Source organism: Taudactylus pleione, unplaced genomic scaffold (genome assembly GCF_031769625.1).
Source record: "Taudactylus pleione unplaced genomic scaffold, aTauple2 ptg000585l, whole genome shotgun sequence".
Lineage (NCBI taxonomy): Eukaryota > Metazoa > Chordata > Amphibia > Anura > Myobatrachidae > Taudactylus > Taudactylus pleione.
In genome coordinates this window covers 2,661,074-2,686,388 of record NW_028284987.1, presented here as the reverse complement: position 1 = coordinate 2,686,388, position 25,315 = coordinate 2,661,074, and the positions used below count along the sequence as shown (strand labels likewise).

Genomic DNA, 25,315 nt, shown 5'->3' with positions numbered 1-25,315 from the left:
TGCAGAACTACTGCAATTATAGGGAGTGCAGAACTACTGCCAGTGCAGGAAATGCAGAACTACTGCCAGTGCAGGAAGTGCAGAACTACTGCCAGTACAAGGAGTGCAGAACTACTGCAATTACATGGAGTGCAGAACTACTGCCAGTGCAGGAAATGCAGAATTACTGCCACTACAAGGAGTGCAGAACTACAGCCATTACAGGGAGTGCAGAACTACTGCCAGTACAATTAGTTAAAAACTACTGTCACTACAAGAGGAGTACAGCTGCTATGTGGTCCGGAGATAAAAAGTAGAGGTTGGGATGTGTGGCTTACAATGTTGATTCAACCTCTAGAGACTTTGCTCTTCTGAACATGTGCTGATGATGGCACATGCCCAATGCCGAGAAGAGCATTGCCATGCCCTTCTCCAGATTACACAATAAAAAGTTGAAGATGGAAAGAAAAGTATTATTTAGGAAAGACATAAACTGCTGTCAGACACTAAAAAAAGACTAATTAAAACTCAACTTTCCATTGTGTGTATACCTGAATCTTTACTAATGAACAAAAATCAGGAGATACCTGCAAAACTCTATAAAAGATGAGCCCGCTTGCCAGTACCTTTCCACCAGTTAGGGAGGTTTTCTTTCCCCAAAGATGAGAGATCTCACCTCTGAGCGATGGGGAGATGTCTTTAGTGTGGTTGAAAAGGCAACTGGAAGAGAGAGTTTCCAAAATAGGAATGAGAAAGACCATATTGAAACAGTTTTGTTCCTCAAAATAGTGAAGCAAGTCAGGCAAGCTGTGGGGAAAATCATCTTACACACTCCTTTTTGCAATTTAATCTTTCCATTGCCCATTTCTCTAGGGTTTGTGCTGTATACACAGAGGCCTTCTTGTTTTCCATAGACATGGATAATTTTATAGATTTGAACTTTGGCCCTGATTCAGAGCCGGACGCTCTGACCAGAGCGCTCGCTCTGAATCAGGGCCCACCTCCATAAATATAGAGCATCCTCCTGGACGCTCGTATAGCTGTGGGTCATCACCCACAGCATATACGAGCGTGCAGGATGATGGTCGCGATGGTCTTGACCACTGCGAGCAGAAGCCTGCGGTTGAGTTTCTCAACCGCAAGGCCAGGAGTGATTTTGGCTCTATCAGAGCCAAAATCACTCCCACTGACATCACTAGTCAATCAACATCGACAGCACGCCCCCTTTGATCAGACACTACGAGCGAAGGAAAGTCCTTCGCTCGTCGCGTCTCGCGCATGCGCACGACGGAGCTCCCTCCGTCGTGCGCATGCGCAGTGCAGACCATCGACCCACTTGCGAGCGGACAGCCGCTCGCGAGTGGGTCTGAATCAGGGCCTTTGCCTGCAACTTTAAATCTGAAGAACAAACCAATGGCAATAAAAGCTATGGATGGATGACCCATAACGCCAGCAACGGTATCCACAAGATTACCAGGGTGCTGATGTATGTCAATTGCAGTCACTGGAATCTAATCTAATTCAAAACCATCTACACTCTGATGAGCCCAATCATCCTGGGTTAAGCAGGAATGTACGCATACTACCATCCCACAGAGAATCGGACTACCCAATCAATCTGCTATGTGGCACTCTGCCACCAAGTGGTAGGATATACCTGCGACCTGGCTCTGAGATAATAGTCTTAACCATCATAGTCTCATCAGGTGAACTTGTAGTGAGTTTATATTATGGAATTGTTGTCCATAGATTGTGCAGTGTTCAGTTTCTTGATGGAAAAAGACAGGTCCTTCAGACCCAGCCTCACCTATCAGATTCTTAAGTAAATCACTATGAAGATGCAATACCTCCTCACAGTGATCTCTGACCACTTCACTAAAAGGCCTATAAGAGGACGATTGGAAGACATCCTTTAACACAAACTAAAGCCACTATGAATACAGGGTCACACCGTTCGGCCTCTGAATGGCCCTGATTTCCAAATATATGTAAATTAACTCTTTAGGGACCTAATGGAGACATTTGTCCTCATCTACCCAAACTATATCCTCATTTGTTCCAGCAAAGAACCATCACCTTTCCTCTCCTGACCTCTCTACACACTCGTATCTCCAACTGTCTCTCTGCTATACCTTCCTGGATGTCCCAGCAATTTCTTAAACTTAATATGTCTAAGACTGAGCTAATAATTTTCCCACCCTCCAACATAACCGTACTTCCCACCATTTCTTTATTAATTGATGGCACAACTATCCCCTCTAGTCACAAAGTGCGGGAGTTATCCTGGACTCCTCCCTCTCCTTCAAGCCACATAACCAGAACCTCTCGCAGTCTTGTCGTTTCCATCTTAAAAATATTTCCAAGATTAGACCCTTTCTCACCCAGGATGCCACTAAAACCCTCATACACTCACTGGTCATCTCCAGACTGGACTACTGTAACCTCCTCCTATCTGGCCTCCCCAACTCCCAACTCTCTCCTCTCCAGTCTGTCCTCAATACTTGCTGCTCGGCTTATATTCCTCTCCAAACGCTCTACATCTGCCTCCCCTCTCCTACAAGCCCTCCACTGGCTCCCCTTCCCTTTCAGAACCCAATTCAAGGTTCTCACACTCGCTTTCAAAGCCCTCACTCTTTCCTCTCCCATTTACATCTCTGATCTCATCTCTGTTCACTCTCATGTGCGCCCTCTTCGTTCAACAAATGCACAACGCCTCTCATGCCGACTGACTACTTCCTCCCACTCCCGCCTCCAAGATTTTGCCAGTGCTGCTCCCCACCTTTGGAACTCCCTCCCTCTCCCCATCAGACTCTCCACCTCTCTACAATCCTTCAAACGGGCTCTCAAGACCCACTACTTCATCAAAACCTTCCAGCTCTCATCTTAACTTGCTGCTACATGCTCCTTTCCCCCTGTATAACCCACATGTGTCATACCTGTTTGTCTGCCCCTCCCCTGTAAGCTCTTACGTGCAGGGCCCTCTACCCTCTTGTGCTTCCCCTTACTTACCTTACTTCCCACTAGGGCACCTAACACTTGGTTGCTTATGCTCTGTTGCTTATCTGGGTGTTATGGTCGCTAATGTAGCAATGTATATTATCTTTGTCCTCGTCCTGTATTGTACTGTAAATCACTAGTCAACCTATTTGTTTATATACTTTGTAAGGCGCTGCGGAACACTTGTTGTGCCATATAATTAAATGATAATAATAATAATAAAGGGCATAAGTGGTGTATTGCAGAGGCTAATTGGTTATTTGACATGATAGAGAGGTTTTCCTATGCACAGTCCAGACTGAGCCTAATGAGACACATTTCCCCATAAGGCATAGAAATGGAACCAGGGAGACTCTGCTTTACATGATTTGTCAGTACCCAGATAGATTGAGGCAAAACAGAGGTTTATGGGAATTATCAACTAGTACAGATGTTTTATCTGCAACTTTTCAAGAGTTGTTAGCCCTATAACAGCTTAAGGACACATGGATACCACAGACACTCGCAGACTTTTCATGCCTACAAATGTCTCTTTACCTATGGGCCATTACCCCATTATAAGCCCTATACACTTGAAGAGGATGCATGAAAGTGTAAAGTAAGAGTTGTGCCCTCCCAGACAGATGACAAGGACACCCTTCACTCCAGTATCTTCTTTTCAGAGAGGTTTCCCTCTGTCAAGGTCAATTACGACATGGAAAACTGGGAATTACTAGCTATCACTTAGTGGAGGTATATTCTGCCACTTTCTTTCCTCATTGACTACAAGAACCTACAGTGGTATATTCAGGATGTCAACGAGTCACTACTGCCAAGGTATTACCTTTAATAAAACTAATAGACATAGAGTGCTTACCAGTCCCTTAAGAAGTTTCTATTGTCTTTATGTGAAATGAACAGGACAACTGGTCCCAACTGCTTGCATGGCAGAAATCTCACCGAACAGCCTGGTACAGAACTATATTAATAATTGTTTAGACCTGGTGAGGATCCCATCTTTCTGACAAGCTTCTCCGAGTTGCTTCATAAATCACAGAAAGCAGAAACAAGCACTGTTTAATGCAAAACAGGGCTTTTCTCAGCTCCATGAATAGACCCCCAAAGTAACAACCAATCAGCTTCTAACTGCCATTTTTGAAACACAGCCTGTAAAGTGACAAGGGCTGATTGGTTGGTACTTTAACACTCTCCACTTTATCACTTTTCAAGGCTTAGTACGTCTCCCCCTGGGTGCTTTATCTGTACCCATGTATCACAACTTCATTGCAAATAACTGGCACCTATCTACAAATACTGTACAACTCCCTTGGTGTTTTTAAATTACCTGTGGAAGAGGTTCATACCTTGAAATACATAGCTTTGTGGCAAGAGGTTCTCTGAGGCATAAGGTATTAGGAGAGCCGGATTGTCTTTGATGGTGGGGATCAGTCTATTGTTTCAAAGTGTATCTCAATCATCTTAATTGTGTCTACTACATTATTTTTCAATTGATGGTAATAAACTGTTTTTGATCAATTGACAAAGGGGGTGAATCAGCTTAGGACGGAATTACAAAGCTGCACGCAGGCAGCTTTGCAAATCCGTCCTTGATAATATGCAAATGCAGTAGGAGGTGTATGAGGTTGCAGGCTGGGATCAAAATCGCGACCATCAGACGCGATGGTGGAAAACGACGTGACACCGGCCAGCTCAGCTTACTCAGGCTGGCCGGCTTGCGAGGCCAGAAAACTGCATCCACGGACACAGCCCCTGGCCTTGCCACTCCTGGAAAACGGGGTCGACATGCCCCTGTTTCCGGGAATGCCGGCAGTCCCCGCACCGCCCCTTAAATCCCTCTGCCTTTCAGTCAGGCAGAGGAATAGAAGGGGCTGCGTGCAATCATGCATGACCAGTTCTGTACATTCACAGAACAGGTCCTGCCTACACGCAGATTCACGATAATCGGGAATCTGCCTTCAGCATTGCACATATGCTGACTCAGAATTTCTCTTTTGTTTTTAGCCAGTGCTTTCCATTCTCATCTGAATTGCTGATTATATTTCATCCAAAAAGTATTATTAGTTTTGGGAGGAATCAGACAGCATCTTTCCACTTTAAAATAATAGATCAGTTACAACCTAAAATAAAAGTAAAACTGAGATGTCTTTGGACACATAAAGCTCATTACAGCTTCGTTTGGACTTACCTCAGTTTTACCAGTTTTTGCTGCCAGTTTCAAAGGAGTTAGGCCTTCCCAGTTAGCGAGCTCCTCCAGTTTCAGCTGTGGATTGATCTTTACTGATTTCTTCAAAATATCATCATACATTTTAGTGATGATCTCAGTATTTTCCTCTGTGTCATCAGCCACTAAGACCAGAGCATGTAAAACCGTGTTCCCATGACTGTCCCTGGCAGCCAAGTCAGCATTCCGATATGGGTTATTTAGCAGATAGTTGACAATATTTGTCTGGTTAGTACAAGCAGCAAGAGATAGAGGGAGTTCTCCTATAATGAGAATAATTTCATGAGTTTGCATTTCACAGATGAGCAAGAGATGAAGTGGGCAGTATTAGAACAACCTGAAGGCAATCAGGGGGCAATTCTATTAGAATGCAAGGAAATGAAGTGTCGGAGATACCGTCAGAACACCAGCACCTCGCTGCCACCAATTTGACACATTTTCCCTCATACCCCATAGAGGTGATCAGGAAGATGTACAATGTTCTCTATGATGTTTGCAGCCGCATATTGTGACCACACGTCGCTGAGTATTGAATTGCCCCCTTACATTCATGTTTTGAATTAGTATAATTGAAGGAAGACAAATTCCAGCAAGACCCTATGGGGCCCATTTATCAATAATTGTCTACTCAATGCAATCTGGGCGCGATAATAGTGCCCATGATTACATGCAGTATGCAATAACAGAGCCAGAATGTATTAAATAGCACACTCAGGGATAGGAACCCTTCCTGCATTGTGCTCAGAGTGAAGTGACCGGATCAGCGGTCTCCTCACTCCCCTCTCAGGGCTCCTGCACAACCCTCTCTTGGTAAATTTTGCGAAGTGTAGACCATAGGCTACAGCAGCACAATGCCATCTTCTGATGGCATAAGCTGCAGGGACCAAACTCCGGAATAATCCCTATGGGGGTTGCGGCTGTTGTCGGAAATGGAGGGACCGCAGCAGATATCTCCGATCTCTCCATAATACATCTGGGGGATACTTAGTATTTGCAGTTATTCCCCGAAAACGGGTGTTTTCGGGAAATATGCTGCCAATATTTAATGATAAATAGTCCTGTCACTTTATTGTCTGCAATATTTTTGTGTAATATTATTGCAATTGGTCACTAATCTGATTAATAAAATGTATGCTGCCATGTTTGTGAATCTTACCAAAGTAGAAACTAACTCCTTTTTTTTGCTTCTGAAAAAATACTCCATCGGCTTTGGCGTGTACGTCAGCTTTGTTCTCCATCAGTAGCTTCACAAGATCGAAATTTCTCTTTTCTATTGCAATGTGAAGTGCAGTTTGTCCTGTAGAAGACAGAGAAAAAGATACACTAACACAGAGGTTCCCAAACTTTTTTGAATCACGGCACCCTAGAGTATCAGCATTCTTTTCACGGCACCCCTAAGCCAGACGTTTGTTATTGAGAAATTTAGAAAAAAAATGTAGTAAAGTAAATTGTGCTGACCTGTCATCCTTAGGGTCAGTTATGTGGTGGTGGACAGGTTTGCGCTTCTGTTTGTCCATATATTTAAATTACATTGACCATAAATAATTTTATTGTGTGCTAGACCACCAACCTGAGGCACCCCTGCAAGTGTCCCGAGGCACCCCAAGGTGCCTAGGCACACAGGGCCTGATTCAGAGCCGCTCGTAAGCGGCTACTCGTTCGCTCCGAGCGATGTTCGCACATCTGCGCATGCGTATGGGTTGTAATGCGCATGCGCCAACCAGTCAATGCGGTCGGAAATCGTGTGCTCGCAAAATAGCGAATGCCTGCTAATTTGAGTGACAGGATGAGGCGTTTGTGGGTGGTAACAGGGGAAGGTGCTTGAAAACGGGGAGTGGAGATCCAAACGCAGGCGTGGCAAAAGGTCAAAACGGGGGTTTTAAGGGTGTGCATAATTAACAAAGCAGCGTCATCGACCACGTCAGTTGGGTGTCTTTTAGCCTGAACTGCTCGCATGATTGCGGTAGGAAAATGCTACCACAAGAATAGCGAGCAGTTCATACGCCTTTCGATGTACTCGATTAATCTAATAAATAGCGGAGATGACGTATGATGCGTGCGGCCAAGGGGCGTCTTTACAAAATAGCGAGCGCATGTTTCGAACGCTTGCTCAGACATAGAGGCGTCAACAGACCGCAAAGAGCGAGCGCTCAATTTAAATAGCCAGCCCCTTTTTCTGAACGAGCGAGCGCAAATAGCGTCTGGCTCTGAATCAGGCCCACAGTTTGGGAACCACTGCTCTAACTTGATACAGCAGCAGCTCTAAAACTATCAGATAAAGGGGTGAATTTACTAAAGTGCGGGTTTTTAGAAGTGGAGATGTTGCCCATAGCAACCAATCAGATTCTAGCTATTATCTTCTAGAAGGTGCTAGATAAATGCTAAGTAGAATCTGATTGGGTGCTATGGGCAACATCTCCACTTCTAAAAACCCGCACTTTAGTAAATTTACCCCAAAATGTTGATTTTTAAGATAGCAAAGGAAATGGCTATATTTTATAATGCCTGAGTGATCTTGATCAATCAGTTTATTAAGAAATGTTATATGTGTTATATTCATACTTGCCTATTTTCAAAACAATGACTCCAGGAGAATCCTAGAAGGGAAAACCAGGTGGGAGGTGCCACGATCACTCCATCAAGCCTTGGATCGCAGTGGGTGGTAAGTATAGTTACATGGATTTTGAGTTATAACACAAAGGGGTCTATTTACTAAGCAGTGTTAGGAGACAGAATGAAAAGTGATAAGGTGACAGCCAATCAGCTCCCAACTGTCATTTTTCAAACACAGCCTGTGAGACGGCAGTTTGAAGGCTGGCACCTTATCACTTTTCACTCTCCTAACACTGCTTAGTAAATAGACTCCATAGATTCTTAGAAGTGAGGTGTCTTTGAAAAGTTCAGAATAAACACACCCTATCACTAAAATATTGGTAAACCACCCAGGAACTGCTGCTTGTGAACAGAGGGCCTGATTCAGAGGCGCTTGCAAAAAGCGAGTGCTCGCTCTGAATCAGGGCGGGCACTTGTTTTTTTAGTTGTGGCCTCTTGGCCACTCGCATAGCTGTGGGTTACCACCCTCAGCTTATGCGAGCGGCCAGGATGATGGACCATCGCGACCATCGGGCTTGCGACGAGACCCTTGTGGTAGGGTCTCGTGGCCGCAAGCCCCAGAGAGCTTCTGGCTCTAATAGAACCGGAAGCTCTCCCACTGACATCACTGGTGATGTCAGTGGGGCCACCCACAAACGGCAGGCGTTCGCATGGGAACGCTTCCGTTTGTGAAGCCACCCCCACGCCTACAGTAGTGCACAAGCCTTGTCTTTTGTGTGGCATACATTCAGAATGTTGACACTGGAACGCTGTCATGTTGACATTTGAGATGTAGACCTCATGTCCATGTCAACATTCTGGTGTCGTCATTCTGAATATAGAAATTCTGAATGTCACCTGTTTATATCACACCCTTTTTTGTTGTGTCTGCTGCCTCATTCTACTATGACACTTACCTGCTCTGTGCCTTAGCTACAGTAGGTCACTGTCATTGTTTTTTACACTGGTAAATATTTTTAGCAGACTTATTAAATATTTATTTATGTTACAACCTCTGCAGTGACCTTTGTGTGTGCAGAGCTTTTTCCACCTGCTTCATAACTATTTTGCACCATGTGATTTTTGGAGTGGTGGCATCACTCCCAGGTGGAGAGCAGCAGCTTGCACATTTGGAAACTTGTTAACCGTACAATGGAGTATATGGGAAAGATTTCTGGACTGCACACCCTAAATATATATATAATGGGAGGTGCTACCTGATGAGACAAATTGCAGGCACAAAAACAGACAAATCTCAGGTGCACAACTCCAAATTATTAATAATATATAAATGCAATAAAATTTTGCAATCAATAGAGGTTTTTAGCATAATCTTGGCCAAGGTTATGGGCCTACCCACCATATCCAGGTAACCTCTGTAGGGTAGGTCCCTAACATACTACGATTCAAATCCAGAGCGCAGGATACCCCCAAACTAGCCCAGCTAAGCTGCCCCAGGGCACCGCCATTGTAAGAATAGTGCAGTGTGAAAGAGATAGTTAGGAGCAGCTACTGCTGCATATAAAGAATGAAAATAAAAAGTGAGGTACACCGTACAATGGCCCTGATTCAGAGTCGACACGCTCTTTCAGAGCGCTCACTGCGGTGACCACCCACAGCTTTTGCGAGCGGCCAGGTGAAGGTCGGGATGGAGGCGGTGCATGCGCAGGGCACAAACATCGACCCGCTTACGAGCGGGTCTGAATCAGCCCCAATACCTTTTGGTGCTTGGTTTCCTTCTTTGTTACTGTAGGTCACTAAGCTAACGCACCAATTAATTTCTCAACTAAAAGATGATCTAGAGCAGGTAGTTCACAAAAAAGCACAGTGGAGACATCGTGAATGAAAAAGTATTGTTTCTTATTTTATATTTTTATTTTTTACAGTTGAAGGAATTTGATCTTACCCTCATTTATCTGTTCATTTTAAGCTTTCTTGGACTTTTTAAGATCAGACTTGACTCTAAAGTGTCTACAGTGTGGACAAAGCATTTCTTGATTACTAACATTTACATTAATAATAAATATCATAGCCTACGTTTTTCTTTCTATATTTCTCCCAAGGTGCCATTTAAGTAGACATATTGAAGTAAAAGAAAATCTAATAGACATTAGATTGAATACTTTTATTCCTAAGCGGAAAAGAAAATTGTATTCAACATCAGTCGTTTGGCCTAGATCCAAATCATGCCTCAGCAGTCATCTAATGGTACTCTTATTTACTTCTATAACCTGACTCAGTGGAGTGTCTGGGACTTATTCTACACATGCCCCTTTGAGATGATAAACTGACATGTGAATAGAGGAAGGAAGCATTCAATTAAAAGTGATAGACTTCTGTCGCCTGAAGCACAAATTGTAATCTCACCTGTCTCACTTATATATTAACCATTGTCTTTATCAGTGTGATATATACAGTCACAGTGATCAGCCAGCCCGGCGCCCCCCTCCCCCACCTGGCGGCTGCAATGAGAAGCAGCCGCCGGGATCTTCAGCGCTGCTCCCTCCCCAATCTGTGATCACCGGGCGGCTGCAGAGAGAAGCAGCGACGCCCCCCCCCCCCCCCCCCCTGTGAGATTACCTGGTGGCCAGAGGAGGATCTACTGTGAAACTAATGAAGCTTAAGCTTCAGGGGCCCTAACCCCGGAGAGGTCCTGAAGCAAATTTTTTTTAATGAGTGAATTTTTCAACAAAATCAATGGAGTTTTGTTATTAAAATAAAGTTATTTTAGTGACAGACTCATAAACCAATAGGTTGAAGTACTTAAAATTGACCTTAGACTATGCTCTACAGTAGTGCTGAGTACCCAGAACCCCCCCCCCCCCCCCCTGATCAGTACTGGCCGGCAGACACTCTATCTACAGCTCCGACCAGAGGATGGCTCTTATGAGCTGGCCAGGCGCAGAATAGAATGCTGCTGTCAGTGTCACTGCTGAGTGCAGTACTGCCAGTTGCCATTAAATGCTCCAGTCTCCATTTGTGCTGTCCCATCTGCCAGAAGTTGGCCCTGCAGTTCTGACCAAAAACTGAAAGCTAAGCTGACTGAGGGATGGCATGCAGCTCAGAAGCGGGACCACACAGCATGGGGAAGGGACCTGATTAAAGAGATCCCACTCAGGAGGATCAATAGCTGGCATCCTACAGAGGAAGTGAGTACGTTTTGGTTTTGTGTGTGATCTATCTACAGTATCTCTCTCTGGGGGGTTTCTACATCGATCTATCTACAGTCTCTCACTCTCAGGGGGGTTTCTACATCTATCTATTTATCTATCTACAGTGCCTCACTCTCTGGAGGGTTTCTACATCAATCTATCTGTCTATCTACAGTCTCTAACTCTCTGGGGGGTTTCTATATGTATCTATCTATCTATCTATCTATCTATCTATCTATCTATCTATAATGTCTCACTCTCTGGGGGATTTCTACATAAATCTATCTACAGTGTGTCACTCTCTGTGGGGTTTCTACATCTATCTATCTGTCTATCTGTCTTTCACTCTCTGGGGGGGTTTCTACATCTATCTATATATAGTCTCTCACTCTCTGGGGGGTTTCTAAATCTACCTACAGTGTCTCACTCTCTGGGAGGTTTCTGCATCTATCTATCTCTATCTTTCTATCTATCTACATTCTCTCACTCTCTGGGGGGTTTCTACATCTATCTATCTATCTATCTATCTATCTATCTATCTATCTATCTATCTACAATGTCTCACTCTCTGAGGGGTTTAGACATCTATCTATCTATAGTCTCTCACTCTCTGGGGGTTTCTACATCTATCAACCTATCTATAGTCTGTCACTCTCTGGGGGGTTTCTAAATCTATCTACAGTGCCTTGTAAAAGTATTCACCCCCTTGGCTTTTTACCTTTTTTGTTACATTATAACCTGTAATTTACTTTTTTTTTTATCTGAATTTTATGTGATGGATCTACACAAAATAGTCTAATTTGGTGAAGTGAAATAAGAAAAATATATATAAAAAAGAATCTTTATAAATAAAATTCTGAAAATTGGCATGTGCATATGTAATCACCCCCTTTGCCATGAAGCACCTCAAAAGTTCTGGTGCAACCAATTACCTTCAGAAGTCATATAATTAGTGAAATGAAGTCCACCTGTGTGAAATCTAAGTGTCACATGATATGTCAGTATAAACACACCTTTTCTGAAAGGCCCCAGAGGCTGCAACACCACTAAGCAAGAGGCATCACACCATTAAGACCAAGGAGCTCTCCGAACAAATCAGGGACAAAGTTGTTGAGATGTACAATTCTGGGTTGGGTTATAAAAAAAATATCCAAATCTTTGATGATCCCACGGAGTACCATCAAATCCATCATCAACAAATGGAAAGAACATGGTACCACAACAAACCTGCCAAGAGAGGGCTGCCCACCAAAACTCACAGACCGGGCAAGGAGGGTATTAATCAGAGAGGCAGCACAGAGACCAAAGGTAACCCTGAAGGAGCTGCAGAGTTCCACAGCAGAGACTGGTGTATCTGTGCATGTGACCACAATAAGCCGTACACTCCATGGAGCTGGGCTTTATGGAAGAGTGGCCAGAAAAAAGCCATTACTTAGTGATAAAAATAAGAAGACACGATTTGAGTTTGCCAAAAGGCATGCGGGCGACTCCCCAAATGTATGGAGGAAGGTGCTCTGGTCAGATGAGACTAAAATTTAACTTTTCGGCCACCAAGGAAAATGCTATGTCTGGCGCAAGCCCAACACATCCCATCACCCCAAGAACACCATCCCCACAGTGTAACATGGTGTTGGCAGCATCATGCTGTGGGGATGTTTTTCAGAAGCAGGGACTGGGAAACTGATTTGAGTCGAGGGAAAGATGGATGGTGCTAAATACAGGGATATTCTTGAGCAAAACCTGTTTCAGTCTGCCTGTGATTTGAGACTGGGATGGAGGTTCACCTTCCGGCAGGACATTTACCCGAAGTATACTGCTAAAGCAACACTCGAGTGGTTTAAAGGGAAACATTTAAATGTGTTCGAATGGCCTAGTCAAAGCCCAGATCTCAATCCAATTGAGAATCTGTGGTCAGACTTGAAGATTGCTGTTCACAAGCGGAAACCATCCAACATGAAGAAGCTGGAGCAGTTTTGCCTTGAGGAATGGGCAAAAATCCTAGGGGCAAGATGTGGCAAGCTCATAGAGAATTATCCAAAGCAACTTGCAGCTGTAATTGCCGCAAAAGGTGGCTCAGCAAAGTACTGACTTTAGGGGGGTGAATAGTTATGCACGCTGAAGTTTTCTGTTATGTTGTCCTAAATGTTGTTTTATTCACAATATTAAAAAAAACACAACTTCACAGTTGTAGGCATGTTCTGTGAATGAAATGATGCACACCTTCAAACAATCCATTTTAATTATAGGTTGTGAGGCAACAAAACATGAAAAATGTAAAGGGGGCTGAATACTTTTGCAAGGCACTGTAACTCAGTAACCACAGCAAAAGGTAGAAAATCCACCATGCTCCCGGCGCTATTGCTTTTAAAATACAACCAGCATAAAAACCAGCAGCAACTGTACGAAGTTTAGTGAAGACTTCAAGAGATGTAGCCTCAAAAAAGGGAAAAAGAGAGTACACTGCACTCGCTATTAGCCTAAAAAAAGTCAGAGTATAACCACATGGGGCTACAATAATTATCCAATAATCACTTTTATGTAAAAATAAATAAATGAATACACACATTAAATACATACATGAATACTTTATTTCTTCTTTATAATATATTATTTTTATAATTTCTATATATCACTACCATTTTTAGTTTTCAGGTCATTATGACTTGTATTATGATATCAGTTAATATACTACTTTTTTTAATTAGCTGTGCTTTTTATTGTCCACATCGTTATATATCCATTTTATTCTGATACACTATATTATTTATGTGTATCAGTGGTGATATCTGTCCATGGTATTCTTAACAAGATTATCAGTAAGAAATATTAAAGGTAATATTGTGATACATCTGCTCTTAGTGATTGAGAGACTTTTTCAAACAAGTCTGAATTTAATTAATCGATCATGGCACCTATATAAATCTAAACCACAATGGAGATTATTTACCTTCTGATGAAACCGGGAACACCACCACTTTATTTAAGACCATCTGCTTCATACACGGACACGCTGCTCCTCAATCCACTAGCCTGAGCGCCTGGGTGACTATCGCATACAGAGGACACTGGATGCGGTTCTCACATATGGACACTCTGGACTTCATTCAGAGTCTCTCGCAAGCGGCCACTCGCTCACATCCAGCGTATGCAAATTTTTAAAAGTGAAACCATGGGAAGCAATCGCTCGCCAAGGCATAAGCACACCCACTTTAGCTGTGCTCTGTGTATGCTGACACCCATTACCCTATGTAGAGACGCCCACTTGCGAACGTCATCTCCAAGAAGTGTATTAAAACATTGGTACATCGAGCACCATAGGTTGCGATCGCAGCGCTTGTGGTTGCCTTACCCTGCTGCAAGCACTGCGAGGATTTCAGTGTAAAAAACAAGCATGTGACGTGTACTATGACGCTGCCTATTAATTATGCATGCCTTAAAAACGGCGCTGAAACACTCAGGCACGCCTGCTTTCGCAATGCCACTCCCCCGTTATTAGTGTCCTGCCCCTGTTACCACCCACAAATGGCCTGTCACTCATTTCACTGGGCTGACTTTGCTGGGCGAGCGAGCGGGCTGTGCAGTAGTAGTTTGCGCATTAGCAGAACGAAGCATGCGCATTCGCAAACCATCGGGCCGCTTGCGAGAGACTCTGAATGAGGTCCTCTGTTCAATCCCCGGGTGCGCTAAGGGAGAGAGCACGATAACACGGCTCTGCTCAAAGGGAGAGAGCACGCTTCTACGGCTCTGCTTAAAAGAGGAAGCGACATACAGGGATTTGCATCTCATTAAGTGAAGAAAATCACCATAGCGAGTGCCCACAACTTTCTTTGCCTGTTTGTATCCAGCAACACCAGCTTTGCGCTCGGTCCCCCTCTGGAACGGATCCCTGTGTGACTTCAGGTGTTAGTTTGACTGTTCACAAACGTAGATATTTGGCATATACCAAAGAGGTGACCTTAAAATCCCACATGTGGGTTTCTCATATCTACCATTGTCATTATAACAGCTTCATTCTTTATCAAGGACTTTAGTGACATTTATTGCAAATCTGCAAAGGAAAAGAAGACTGTCAAGTGGTCTAATATTATACCCTGCATGTCCGTATATTGATCACTGTGTGCTACATAGATTGTGGTTATTTATTCTGTTCATTTTATTGTTTGTCATATAATAAATGTTTTTCTTTATTTAGTGTGGTCCCTCTTGATCTTACTAGCGCTCTCATCTCTTTTTCATACATGAATATTTGACTGGTGCCAGATATCAATACATAATAACAATATAAAACAACACAATGTTGCAAATTTAAAACGTAGCTTGTTTAGGAGAGATAATTCTCATAAGCATGAGATTCAAGTTCAAATGCAAGTCACAATGTATGTGTTCTAATAAACACGTTATGTAAGTTCCCCAAAGTAAATAGATAGCGTTCATAAATGTAGAGAAAGGACAGCACGTCATTTGTGGATAGTAATAGTTACTTGTGCTGGCGTCCCAGCACAGGTATACACTGCTCCGTTAACTGTACTTTATCTGATGTCAGGACCCGCTCAGTGAAATCAATAGTCCCCGCCAGTGTAGTCACCTGCCGGTAAGGTGATAGTAGGAGCGGCAAGGTAGTAACCGCTCTCCTTACTATTGATTTCACTGAGCGGGTCCTGACATCAGGTAAAGGTACAAATAACGGAGCAGTGTATACCTGTCCTGGGACGCCAGGGGAGAGGGGTTACTACAGGGGTGAGCAGGGATAATGTGTTACTACAGAGGTGAGGGAGAGGAATGTGTTACTCAAGGTGAGGTAGGGGAATAAGTTACTACAGCTGCGAGTAAGGGTAATATGTTACTACAGGAGTGAGGGAGGGATTGTGTTTCTACACAGGTGAGGGAGGGGAATGTCAGATGTGTTACAACATGGTACAAAAAAAGGGGGGGTAGAGACCGCACAAATTCACAAGTAAATAAATAAAGTTTAATTAATTTGATTAAATTTACAAAAACCAACATAAGAGGTCTTTTAATATATATTTAATAATGAAATGACACAGGGTTGGTGGTGCGCCCACAGGATTTGTGCAGTACACAATGAAAAGAAAAGAGAATTTTTTACATAAGACAAAAAAACAAGGTTAAAGACAAATATGCCTATGTGGGGCACTCTTAAAGAATAAATTAATTAGCAAAAAGTGAATGGTAAGTAAATAGTAAGATTTAAAACTTAGCGTTTAATGCATAACCTAAAATAAATTCTCTCATTTGAAGCATATAATAATGTATACATAGAATTTATGCTCAATAAGCAATATACAAGTATAACAAGTAAACATATATTAGAAAAAATAATCAAAATTATGGCGAAAATACAATAATTATAATGGATCTCACACACTGTTACAGTGTATTTAAGCAATGTAGTCCTATACACTTTGATGTTCTACAATTATCTCCCTGAGCATTTCAACTGATTTAACAGTGTGTGAGATCTGTTATAATTATTGTATTTTCGCCATAATTTTGATAATTTTTTCTAATATATGTTTACTTGTTATAACATTTACTTGCTTATTTAGCATAAATTCTATGTATACATTATTATATGCTTCAAATGAGAGAATTTATTTTAGGTTATGCATTAAACGCTAAGTTTTAAATCTTACTATTTACTTACCATTCAGTTTTTGCTAATTAATTTGTTCTTTAAGAGTGCCCCACATAGGCATATTTGTCTTTAACCTTGTTTTTTTTGTCCTATGCAAAAAAATCTCTTTTCTTTTCATTGTGTTACAACATGGGCAAGGGAGAGAAATGTGTTACTACAGAGGTGAACGAGGATAATGTGTTACAACAGAGATGAGGGAGTTGTATGTGTTACTACACAGGTTAGGGAGGGGAGCGCCAAATGTGTTGCTTCGGTGTGAGGGAAGGGAATGTGTTTTTTTCAAATAGTTGAAGCCAACAATACTCCAAAATGGTATCTATATATATAAAATCAAATGTCCTCACTGACTGACTCACTGACTCATCAATGCCCAGCCCAAACCCCTGGACCTAGAAACATAAAAATTTGGAAGTATATGCCTTCTATGATGTAATTACCCACTAAGCAGGGTTTTTTCTAAATTTGACTCCTAAGGGGGTGAAAATGGCTAAAATATTTCCTCCCCCTGTGCAATGTCCTGACTGATAGACTCATTGTGGCTGCAGCACAGATCATATGCAAACACCAACTGTCACCCCAAGTGGTGCCAAACATAACTGGCAGTTGGTGTGGCTCCCCTATTTGAATAGTGAGGGAAGGGAATGTGTTACTACACAGGTATGGGAAGGGAATGTGTTACTACACAGGTATAGGAAGGGAATGTGTTACTACACAGGTGTGGGAGGGCAATGTGTTACTATAGAGGTAAGGGAGGGGAATGTGTTACTACACAGGTGAGGGAGGGGAATGTCAAATGTGTTACTACGGGGTGAGGGACGGAAATGTGTTACACCCGGGGGTGAGGGAGTGGAATGTGTTTTTACAGGGGCGAGTGGGGGTAATGTGTTACTCAAGAGGTGAGGGAGGGGAATAAGTTACTACAGGTGTGAATGAGGGTAACGTGTTACTACAGGTGTGAGGGAGGGATTGTATTTCTACACAGGTTAGGGAGGGGAACGTTGAATGTGTTACAACACAGGCGAGGGAGGGGAATGTCAAATGTGTTACTATGGGGTGAGGGAAGGGAGTGTGTTACAAAAATGGCAAGGGAGGAGAATGTGTTAGTACACAGGTGAGGGAGGGTAATGTCTTACTATAGTGAGGGAAGGGATGCATTACTATAGAGGTGAAGGATTAATGTGTTACTGGAGTAGTGAGATGGAAAAGGAAACAGTAAATATCTAAGATCTACCTAGGTGAAGCTGGGTATTTAAGCTAGTGTATAAAGATACTATACTAGAAGAAACTTTTTTCCTAATGGCTGAAGCTGTTTTATTTATAAAAATGCAATCAATTAAAATTGCTCTCTGGTAATAACATCAAGCTCACAATTGTACCCTGCATATATGACATTAATAAGAGGTTATCATTGATCTGAAACAAATGTCTACTGCACCTACTCTATCCTAGAACATTCTGACAGCAAACAGCATATAAATTCCCAAATGATCCTGCACAATTAAATCCACTAAGAGGTAACACAGTCATTTACAGATTTAAAGGATTTACTACAGTTTTTTTCACTTCCAGCAAAGTACAAATTACATCAGCAAATGTTAATTGTCATAAGTGTTTTGTGATTGAAGCCCATTAACTCTGAAGTCATTGGAAGTAATGCTTTCAGTCATATTACTGCAAGAGATGCTGCTTATATTCTCCTCTGTGGAATTGAGTTTCATCTATTGACTTACTCTATACTTTTAAAGGGAAAGTTTCACTGATCCTGAAGGCTCACTGTAAGTTGTTTTGATATTGCACTCGAGCTGGTTCTTTATTAGGGTTGGGTACGGGATCCCGGCGGTATGGACGCCGACTGTTAGAATACAGACAGAATTTGGTACGTGTCCAGACCCTCCTCTCCTGTTCTCCCGCAGCCTAACCCTAACCCCCCCCCGCAGTCTAACCCTCCCATCCTTAGTGCCTAACCCTAATCCTCCACCTAGTGCCTAACCCTCACTCCAGTATTCACCGTTGGGATGTCATATGTATATATATGTCTTATATTTCCACATACAAACCTCTCAAATGTTTAGGCTGGGGATTTGAGCCAAATATGCAGGTTTTGTGGCTACATGCATGAGGGGGCATAGTCAGGCATTGTGGGGGGCATGTCCAGCACTTGTTTCGCTAGGCCATCTCCATCCTATTTTCCTTACGAGCACACTTATACCCATACTGTACTCAGCCTACAGTTGCATGACCCCCCTTTCCACCTCTCTAAGTGAAAGGTGTCATAAGCACTAATTGCAAATGATTCTGCATATAGGTGGAAGGACATTTCTTTTCTGTGCGTATGTGCAGTACAGAAGTACAGTGGAGTGCTGACATCCAACTGTACTCTTTATATGAATGTTAGTCGATACAGTTGCACCCAGTTATGTATCTATGATTGGTGCACACCTTGAACCCATGTGTCCGGCACCGGCAGCACTGCACAAATCACTGGAGAAATGGCACAATGGTGATTTTTAATGGCGATTTGCACATGCATAGGAGAAAAATCTCAGGGAAAATGTCCGCCACATAATTTTCCTGGAGACCTGCGCATAAGCAGTAGAGTCTAGCACACGGGCCACCTCCTCTCTTAATATGCCCCTGGTTGCATTCATATAATTACAGTAAACAATGCCCCACTGTGGTCAAAGCATTGTGAAAAAATGGGTAAAGTTGACATTGATAACATTATGGGCAAAACAGGTTTTCAAAAAAATACTTTTAACTGTTCTTACCACGATAATAATCATTAGTGTAGGCTGCATTAACCAATTCTTCCAGATTGCCTGTCTTCTTGGCAGCATCCAGCAGTACTGGGATAGTTTTATTCATTCCATTCTGTAAGTTCCACATGGCCTTTATTAAACATGTCTTCCCCGTGTCAGGATCTGGACATTAAAAGAAACATGGAATATACATTCATTTATTCTTGCCCAGACCCAAAACAAATTCAGTGTCTTCTGCAGAAATATTTATAATCTATTCTCTTCAAATGTATTCACCAAATACATCTTTTCCAGAGATTCATATACATCACTAAAATAGGTGCAGGACATCACAAAGCTGCATTTGCACTGTGAGCCGACACATTTGCTCTTTCATAGATAAAAACACTGTACAATGACATCAATTTAAAGCATGTAAAATTGTACATACATACAGCATATGGGAATCTTACAATGACAAGATTATTTTAATTATTATTATCAGTTATTTAGCATACACATATTCTACAGCACTTTACAGAGAATATTTGGCCATTCACATCAATCCCTGCCCCACTGTAGCTTACAATCTATATTCCCTACCACATGGGGCTATTTTTTTTTGTCAGAAGCCAATTAGCCTACTAGTTTATTTCCAGATTGAGAAAGGAAACTGGAGTGCCTGGAGAAAACCCATGCAAACATGGGGAGAACATTCAAACTAAAGGGCAGACTAGGTGGGCCAAGTGGTTCTTATCTGCTGTCAAATTTTATGTTTCTATGTATACTCCACAGTTAGGGTTGTGGTGGGAATTGACTCCAAGACCTCAGTGCTGTGAGGCAGTAATGCTAACCATTACACAATATGCCTTTTATTAACTTTACTTTAAGTTTAGCCAACTTTTACTGTTGGTGTGCAAGTCTGGCAGTGTAGACAGTTGTCTGGCAGTGTACAGAGCAAACAGGATTTATTTTTATACTGTAAAATTCTCCTGTAAATAGAGAGTTCCTGCATACTAGTTTTTATTTTAAACAGTTAAATTTCCAAACAATGAAGACAATAATATCCTTAATTAAGAAAGTAAAAGCGAATACATGCAAATCACACCTTCTGGCTAAATCTGCATTCATCTCAATAGATTCACAGCTTAGATATACACGAAAACAGACAGAACTTTCATTATTGTGCAAGATATGAGCCAATGGCATCCATGGAGCAGCAATATTATCTCACCCGAATAAAGCAGAGTAACAAGAGAACTGTATTTTCCTTGCTTGGCTTTTACCGACTATTACTTTTATATTTCCATACACTGCCAATGCCAAATGTAATACTAGGTTATACATGCAGAGAAGACCGGCACCTTTGGTCTGGTATCAAAACACTGTCCTATGTTTCGTATTTTCTCATTTCTATATTGGAGCTACTTAATGAATTAGCTAAGATGAAAGACATGTAACACAAATACATTGCGAATGAACAGAACTAAAATAAAAAGAAGAGTGAGGTGTACTTGTTAGGCAAACGTAGGGAAAGTAGTGGTAAGCCTGCCTGCTTCCCTCGTCCAAGTAGGCAGATCCTAACCATGTGTGTTAGATACTGGCAGTATGTAATGAGGTGTGTGTAGTAGTGTATAGTATTGTGGATGGGTAGATACAGTATCATAGTACATTATAGTACCTACCATAGTATTATAGCTCAGACTTCCTGTATCTCTTGTCTCATGGAGCCGACCATGCTGAATGCACTGAAGCGGAGCTGACAGCATACAGTATGTCTGCATAGCAGCTTGCAAGTACAGCTCTGGTTCAGTAAACAGCTAGTAGGACATGCTCTAGAGGGAGCTATACCTGATGCAAAGATTAATACAAAGGATTATATCTGGCACCAAGACTAAATATATAAATAAACGTGTTGCACTGGCCTCTCCGGTTTACTCCTCATTCTAGCAGACATGTCATCAGCCTTCTCCTGGTTGTGGTTCGGTTCCTGACCTACACTTACTGTAACACTCAGTGAGGAATCATTGTAGGGTAGGAAGACCTGCAGCTATCAGGTGGAGAAGATGGATTAATCTTCCTATGGATAACAATTCTCTTATTCATTTCAGTAGAAATCCTGCGTTTGCCCCTGAAACTGGAATTCTTCTGTGGAGTGGAAAGAAATGGCTATGCCTGTCCACAGAGCATGGAACACCCTAAAGAGGCTCCTCTCCACCCTTTTACCTTATTACAAACTCAAATTTAGTATCTGCATAGCGCTGAGAAACCCTAAATTCATCAATAAGGGAAACAAAGAGAATATACAGAAGGATCACAAAGGGATGTCACACATCCAACTACAATGTGAATATATATCCTCTAGAGGTAGCCATATTGTTTGAAATAATACATGTTGCCAACACTATAACTAAAAAAAATGGTGTCTCCTGATGTCATTTACACAGTATGTCACCAATATAATATAGGATATAGTGTCTCTATAGGAGTTGATAACCAAAAAAACTGTCTCTTTTAATACGAGTAAAGCTTGGTACACACTATACGATATATTGTATGATTTATCGTTCCAACGTGGATAGGAACGATATACTGTACACATCGTATAGTCTGTACATCCGATCTGTCACTAATGACGGTCGTTCATCGCATCGTCCCATCTGCTGTTCTGCACATGCAGCATGTAACGACACATCGTGCCATCATCCCCTCCCCCATTTATGGCAAGCTATTTTTTTCCGTAGCGCTTGGCGATATTGTTTGGTGATCACTCTGCAAAGGGTGCAAGATAATTTGAAAGAGGTCACTCCCTTCTTTCATACATGAGCGACCCTACATATACAGGTGTCATTATGGGCATGATAGGTCTCACACCCATATACGGGAAATGTCTAATTTACATAGTGCAGTGTAATATTGTCTGTTGATCAAAGGTGATTACCAGACAATAGCTACTAGTGGGGCACATAATTTAAAAGAGCGGACTCCACTTTTTCATATATGGGTACCCGCAAAGTTGGCGTGTCATTATGGGTATAAGGTGCCCTTCCCTCCATATATGGAAAACCATTTCCATAGTGCAGCTTAACATTGTCCGATGATTATAGGTGATCATCAGACAATAAGTAATAAGTGGACCCATCATTTGAAAGCGAAAACTTCCCTCTTTCTGAAATGGGTGCCCCTGATTTCATGGATACCAGGTTGGGGGACCTGCTTCACTTGATGGAGCAAGGTAAGATGTTGGGCCCGTGGCTCAGAGAAGGTGGCCAGCTGCACATGTGCCCCTTCGGGCAGAACAGGGAACATTTATGATTTGGGAATTTAATTTCCCCTATACTATTAAGCTGCCAGCTTAAGTTAGGAGGTATCTTCCCCTACATGCTATGTGCACTAACCAGTGATGTATGTGACATTTAAGGGAGTGTTTAGCTGGGAGAACTTTTTAGGAGCTCTGTAAGCCTGCCCATATCATGTAAAGCAGTGGACACGTCCTCTTCAGTCAGATAAGGGGGCCCAAAATGGGTTTCTCTCAGAGCCCCACATTAGCAAAGGTCGTCCATGTGAACTTAAATTGGCAGCATGCTAGAATACACTGTGGCCACAATTCCGCAGTGTCACAATGCAAAGTGTGAAAGTGGCTATATTATCTCTTACTACAGTACTTCACCAATACAACATTTTTAGCTTTGGGTGGAGCAGACGAGGTGAAGCTCTAGTCCCCTTTTTCTTTAACATAACTTTTATATTTTTATTGTTTTAAGCTATGCAACAAAAGTATAATTTTACATTATATTGTTACTCTTCATGTACTAATATTACATTTTTATGTTAAGAAAAAATAAAGATTTAAATTTTAATATTTTTGATTGTGTCTAGAATGAATATAGTAATGTGCACAACATACACCCACTGTTATTAATTGCTTAGTAACCCTCCATGAAGACTTCCACAGCACTAAATAGTAGTACGATCTTCTGTAAAAACACAATCTACAGATCATGAGCTGAAGCAGCCTCATATGACTAGTGTATGATCTGTGAGGCATAACCCAAACAATGTCCCCTTTCAGGAACTATAACATCTCCTGCAGATAAAAGGCCTTAAATAATCCTTTAAATGGTGAAAACCAATCAGAAGTGAAAACAGAATGACTTAATCTACTGACCAATTTAATAGCATCACTAATTTTAAGTCTGAAGGCGCAATCTTGTTTTAATCAGTTCTTTGAAGTTTTCATATGTCATTGAGCAAAACTTATCTGATTACTTACTTTAAGAAAACATTTCATTCAGTATCTTATTGTACTAATTATATGTTTGCTATACATCTTACTAATTACCAGTTATAATTTTGTCTTTATTGTTTTGTTGGCTGACTTGCAATACTGTCTGTCACTTTGAGCTTTGGAATAATTTTACACTTTGGGGTCTATTTAATTATGTGTAAGAGCTGCTTGTGGCTTCGCACGTTATCTCCAACTAGCTGATTTCTGTTCACAGCCTAAGGAGGTACGAGTAAAAATCAGATAGCGTAATAAGCTGATAAGTGCACAGCGTGAGCTGATGCTTAATTGAATCTGCCCCTTAGTATGAGTGGTCAGTGTCCTACACAAGTTCCCATGTGTGGAAGACACAGCACTGAAAAATATGTTTTGGAGAATTACATTTCTATGTAGGTGATATTGGGGTCTACTCAGAGAGCAGTGAAAAACATTGTGTAACTGAAAACAGGGCTTTTACCTGCTTCCATCAATTCATACCGTGGAGGTTTTTCCTACCACGGTGGTATCCCAGCTTAGTGTATGCATCACATCACCATAATTTTGTGAGGTGAGTGAGATTCATAGAAGAATGGAAAGCTCAGCTGTGTAGAGATTCGTCATCTCAGGATGGCGTAATCTGTACTGCGAGACGAAAAGAGCAGTTTGAATACTTGCCTGCCCTCTGCCCGGCACTGGCTCTGCCCCCTGTAGACCAGTGTCCTTTGCAGCATGGTGGGTGGTACGGGGGCACGGTGGCGTCAGAGCAGCCCTGCTTCCCACTATACAACGATGAGATTGGCAGCAATGTAAAGCAGAGGGCGGGGCTACGGTGACATGATTCAGCACGAAATCGAGTCATCTGCCTCCCTGGACCGCCCACTTTCACAACGGCTGTGTAAAGAGTGGGAGTTTTTTCTGGGGGTGGCGGCGGACCAGGAGACTTGCCCTCTCTTGCGGGAGAGCCAAACGATTTTCGGGAGCATCCCAGCCATTGTGGGAGAGTCAGCAAGTATGATCTGCACATGCGGAGTACAGATCCTGTGCATACATAGATCTTCCAATATCTGAATCAGGCCCATTGTCACAGAAGCTGCATTCTCCTGGATACTGAATCAACAAAGTAGGGCATAAGTATTCAGCAGGGCAGGGACATATTAATATTATTGTCTGTAAGTCTTTGGAAAGAGAAACCCAAACAGTGATTCAGCAAGGGTACAAAGAAAAGAATTGATTTACACAGGAAGTACGTACCAAGCATATTGATTACTAGTAGCCTGTCTATGATTACTGCACTGCCCAAAGATATTTACCTAAATGGTCCTGTACAAATTGTTGGCTTGCCTAAAAACACACATGCTGCAAGTTCAGCCCTTACCTTTAAATTCAGTGTTAGTTAGAAGCTTTCCATTGCGCAAATAGTTTTGTAGTCCAGCAAGGTCCTCAACATCACCTTTAGCAACATCATTAAATATTCTGTCTCTTGTGTAGACATCTTTGGGATCACAGTCAGGGACTCTGTTAATAAAGCATTACTGAATTTAGACCATATGTTGGAATGTACAATGCACAGGGATCTCAAATAATTACAGATAAGTTAATTGCCTCTGGGCAGATTTGTACTTTTATTGCATTAAACAGACTTTGATTTGCTACAACCTCCGGCAGGGCTGGCTCCAGGGGGCGTGGCCTAATTACCATAGGCTACGCCCCCTATGT

The 25,315-nt window shown here is 42.1% G+C and overlaps 1 protein-coding gene across 2 annotated transcripts in view; it reads right to left on the bottom strand.

Annotated features, from left to right (window-relative positions):
- LOC148481323 (transient receptor potential cation channel subfamily V member 1-like) overlaps positions 1 to 25,315 on the bottom strand; it is a 94,673-nt gene that overhangs the window by 38,956 nt on the left and 30,402 nt on the right. For both annotated transcript variants that reach the window (XM_088453656.1, XM_088453655.1), the window contains exons 3-6: positions 24,975 to 25,114; positions 19,366 to 19,518; positions 6,354 to 6,494; positions 5,162 to 5,460 (exon numbers count right to left, since the gene is read on the bottom strand). In XM_088453656.1, coding sequence (XP_088309782.1) covers positions 5,162 to 5,460; positions 6,354 to 6,494; positions 19,366 to 19,518; positions 24,975 to 25,114 — 733 coding nt within the window. The remainder of the gene's footprint in view (positions 1 to 5,161; positions 5,461 to 6,353; positions 6,495 to 19,365; positions 19,519 to 24,974; positions 25,115 to 25,315) is intronic.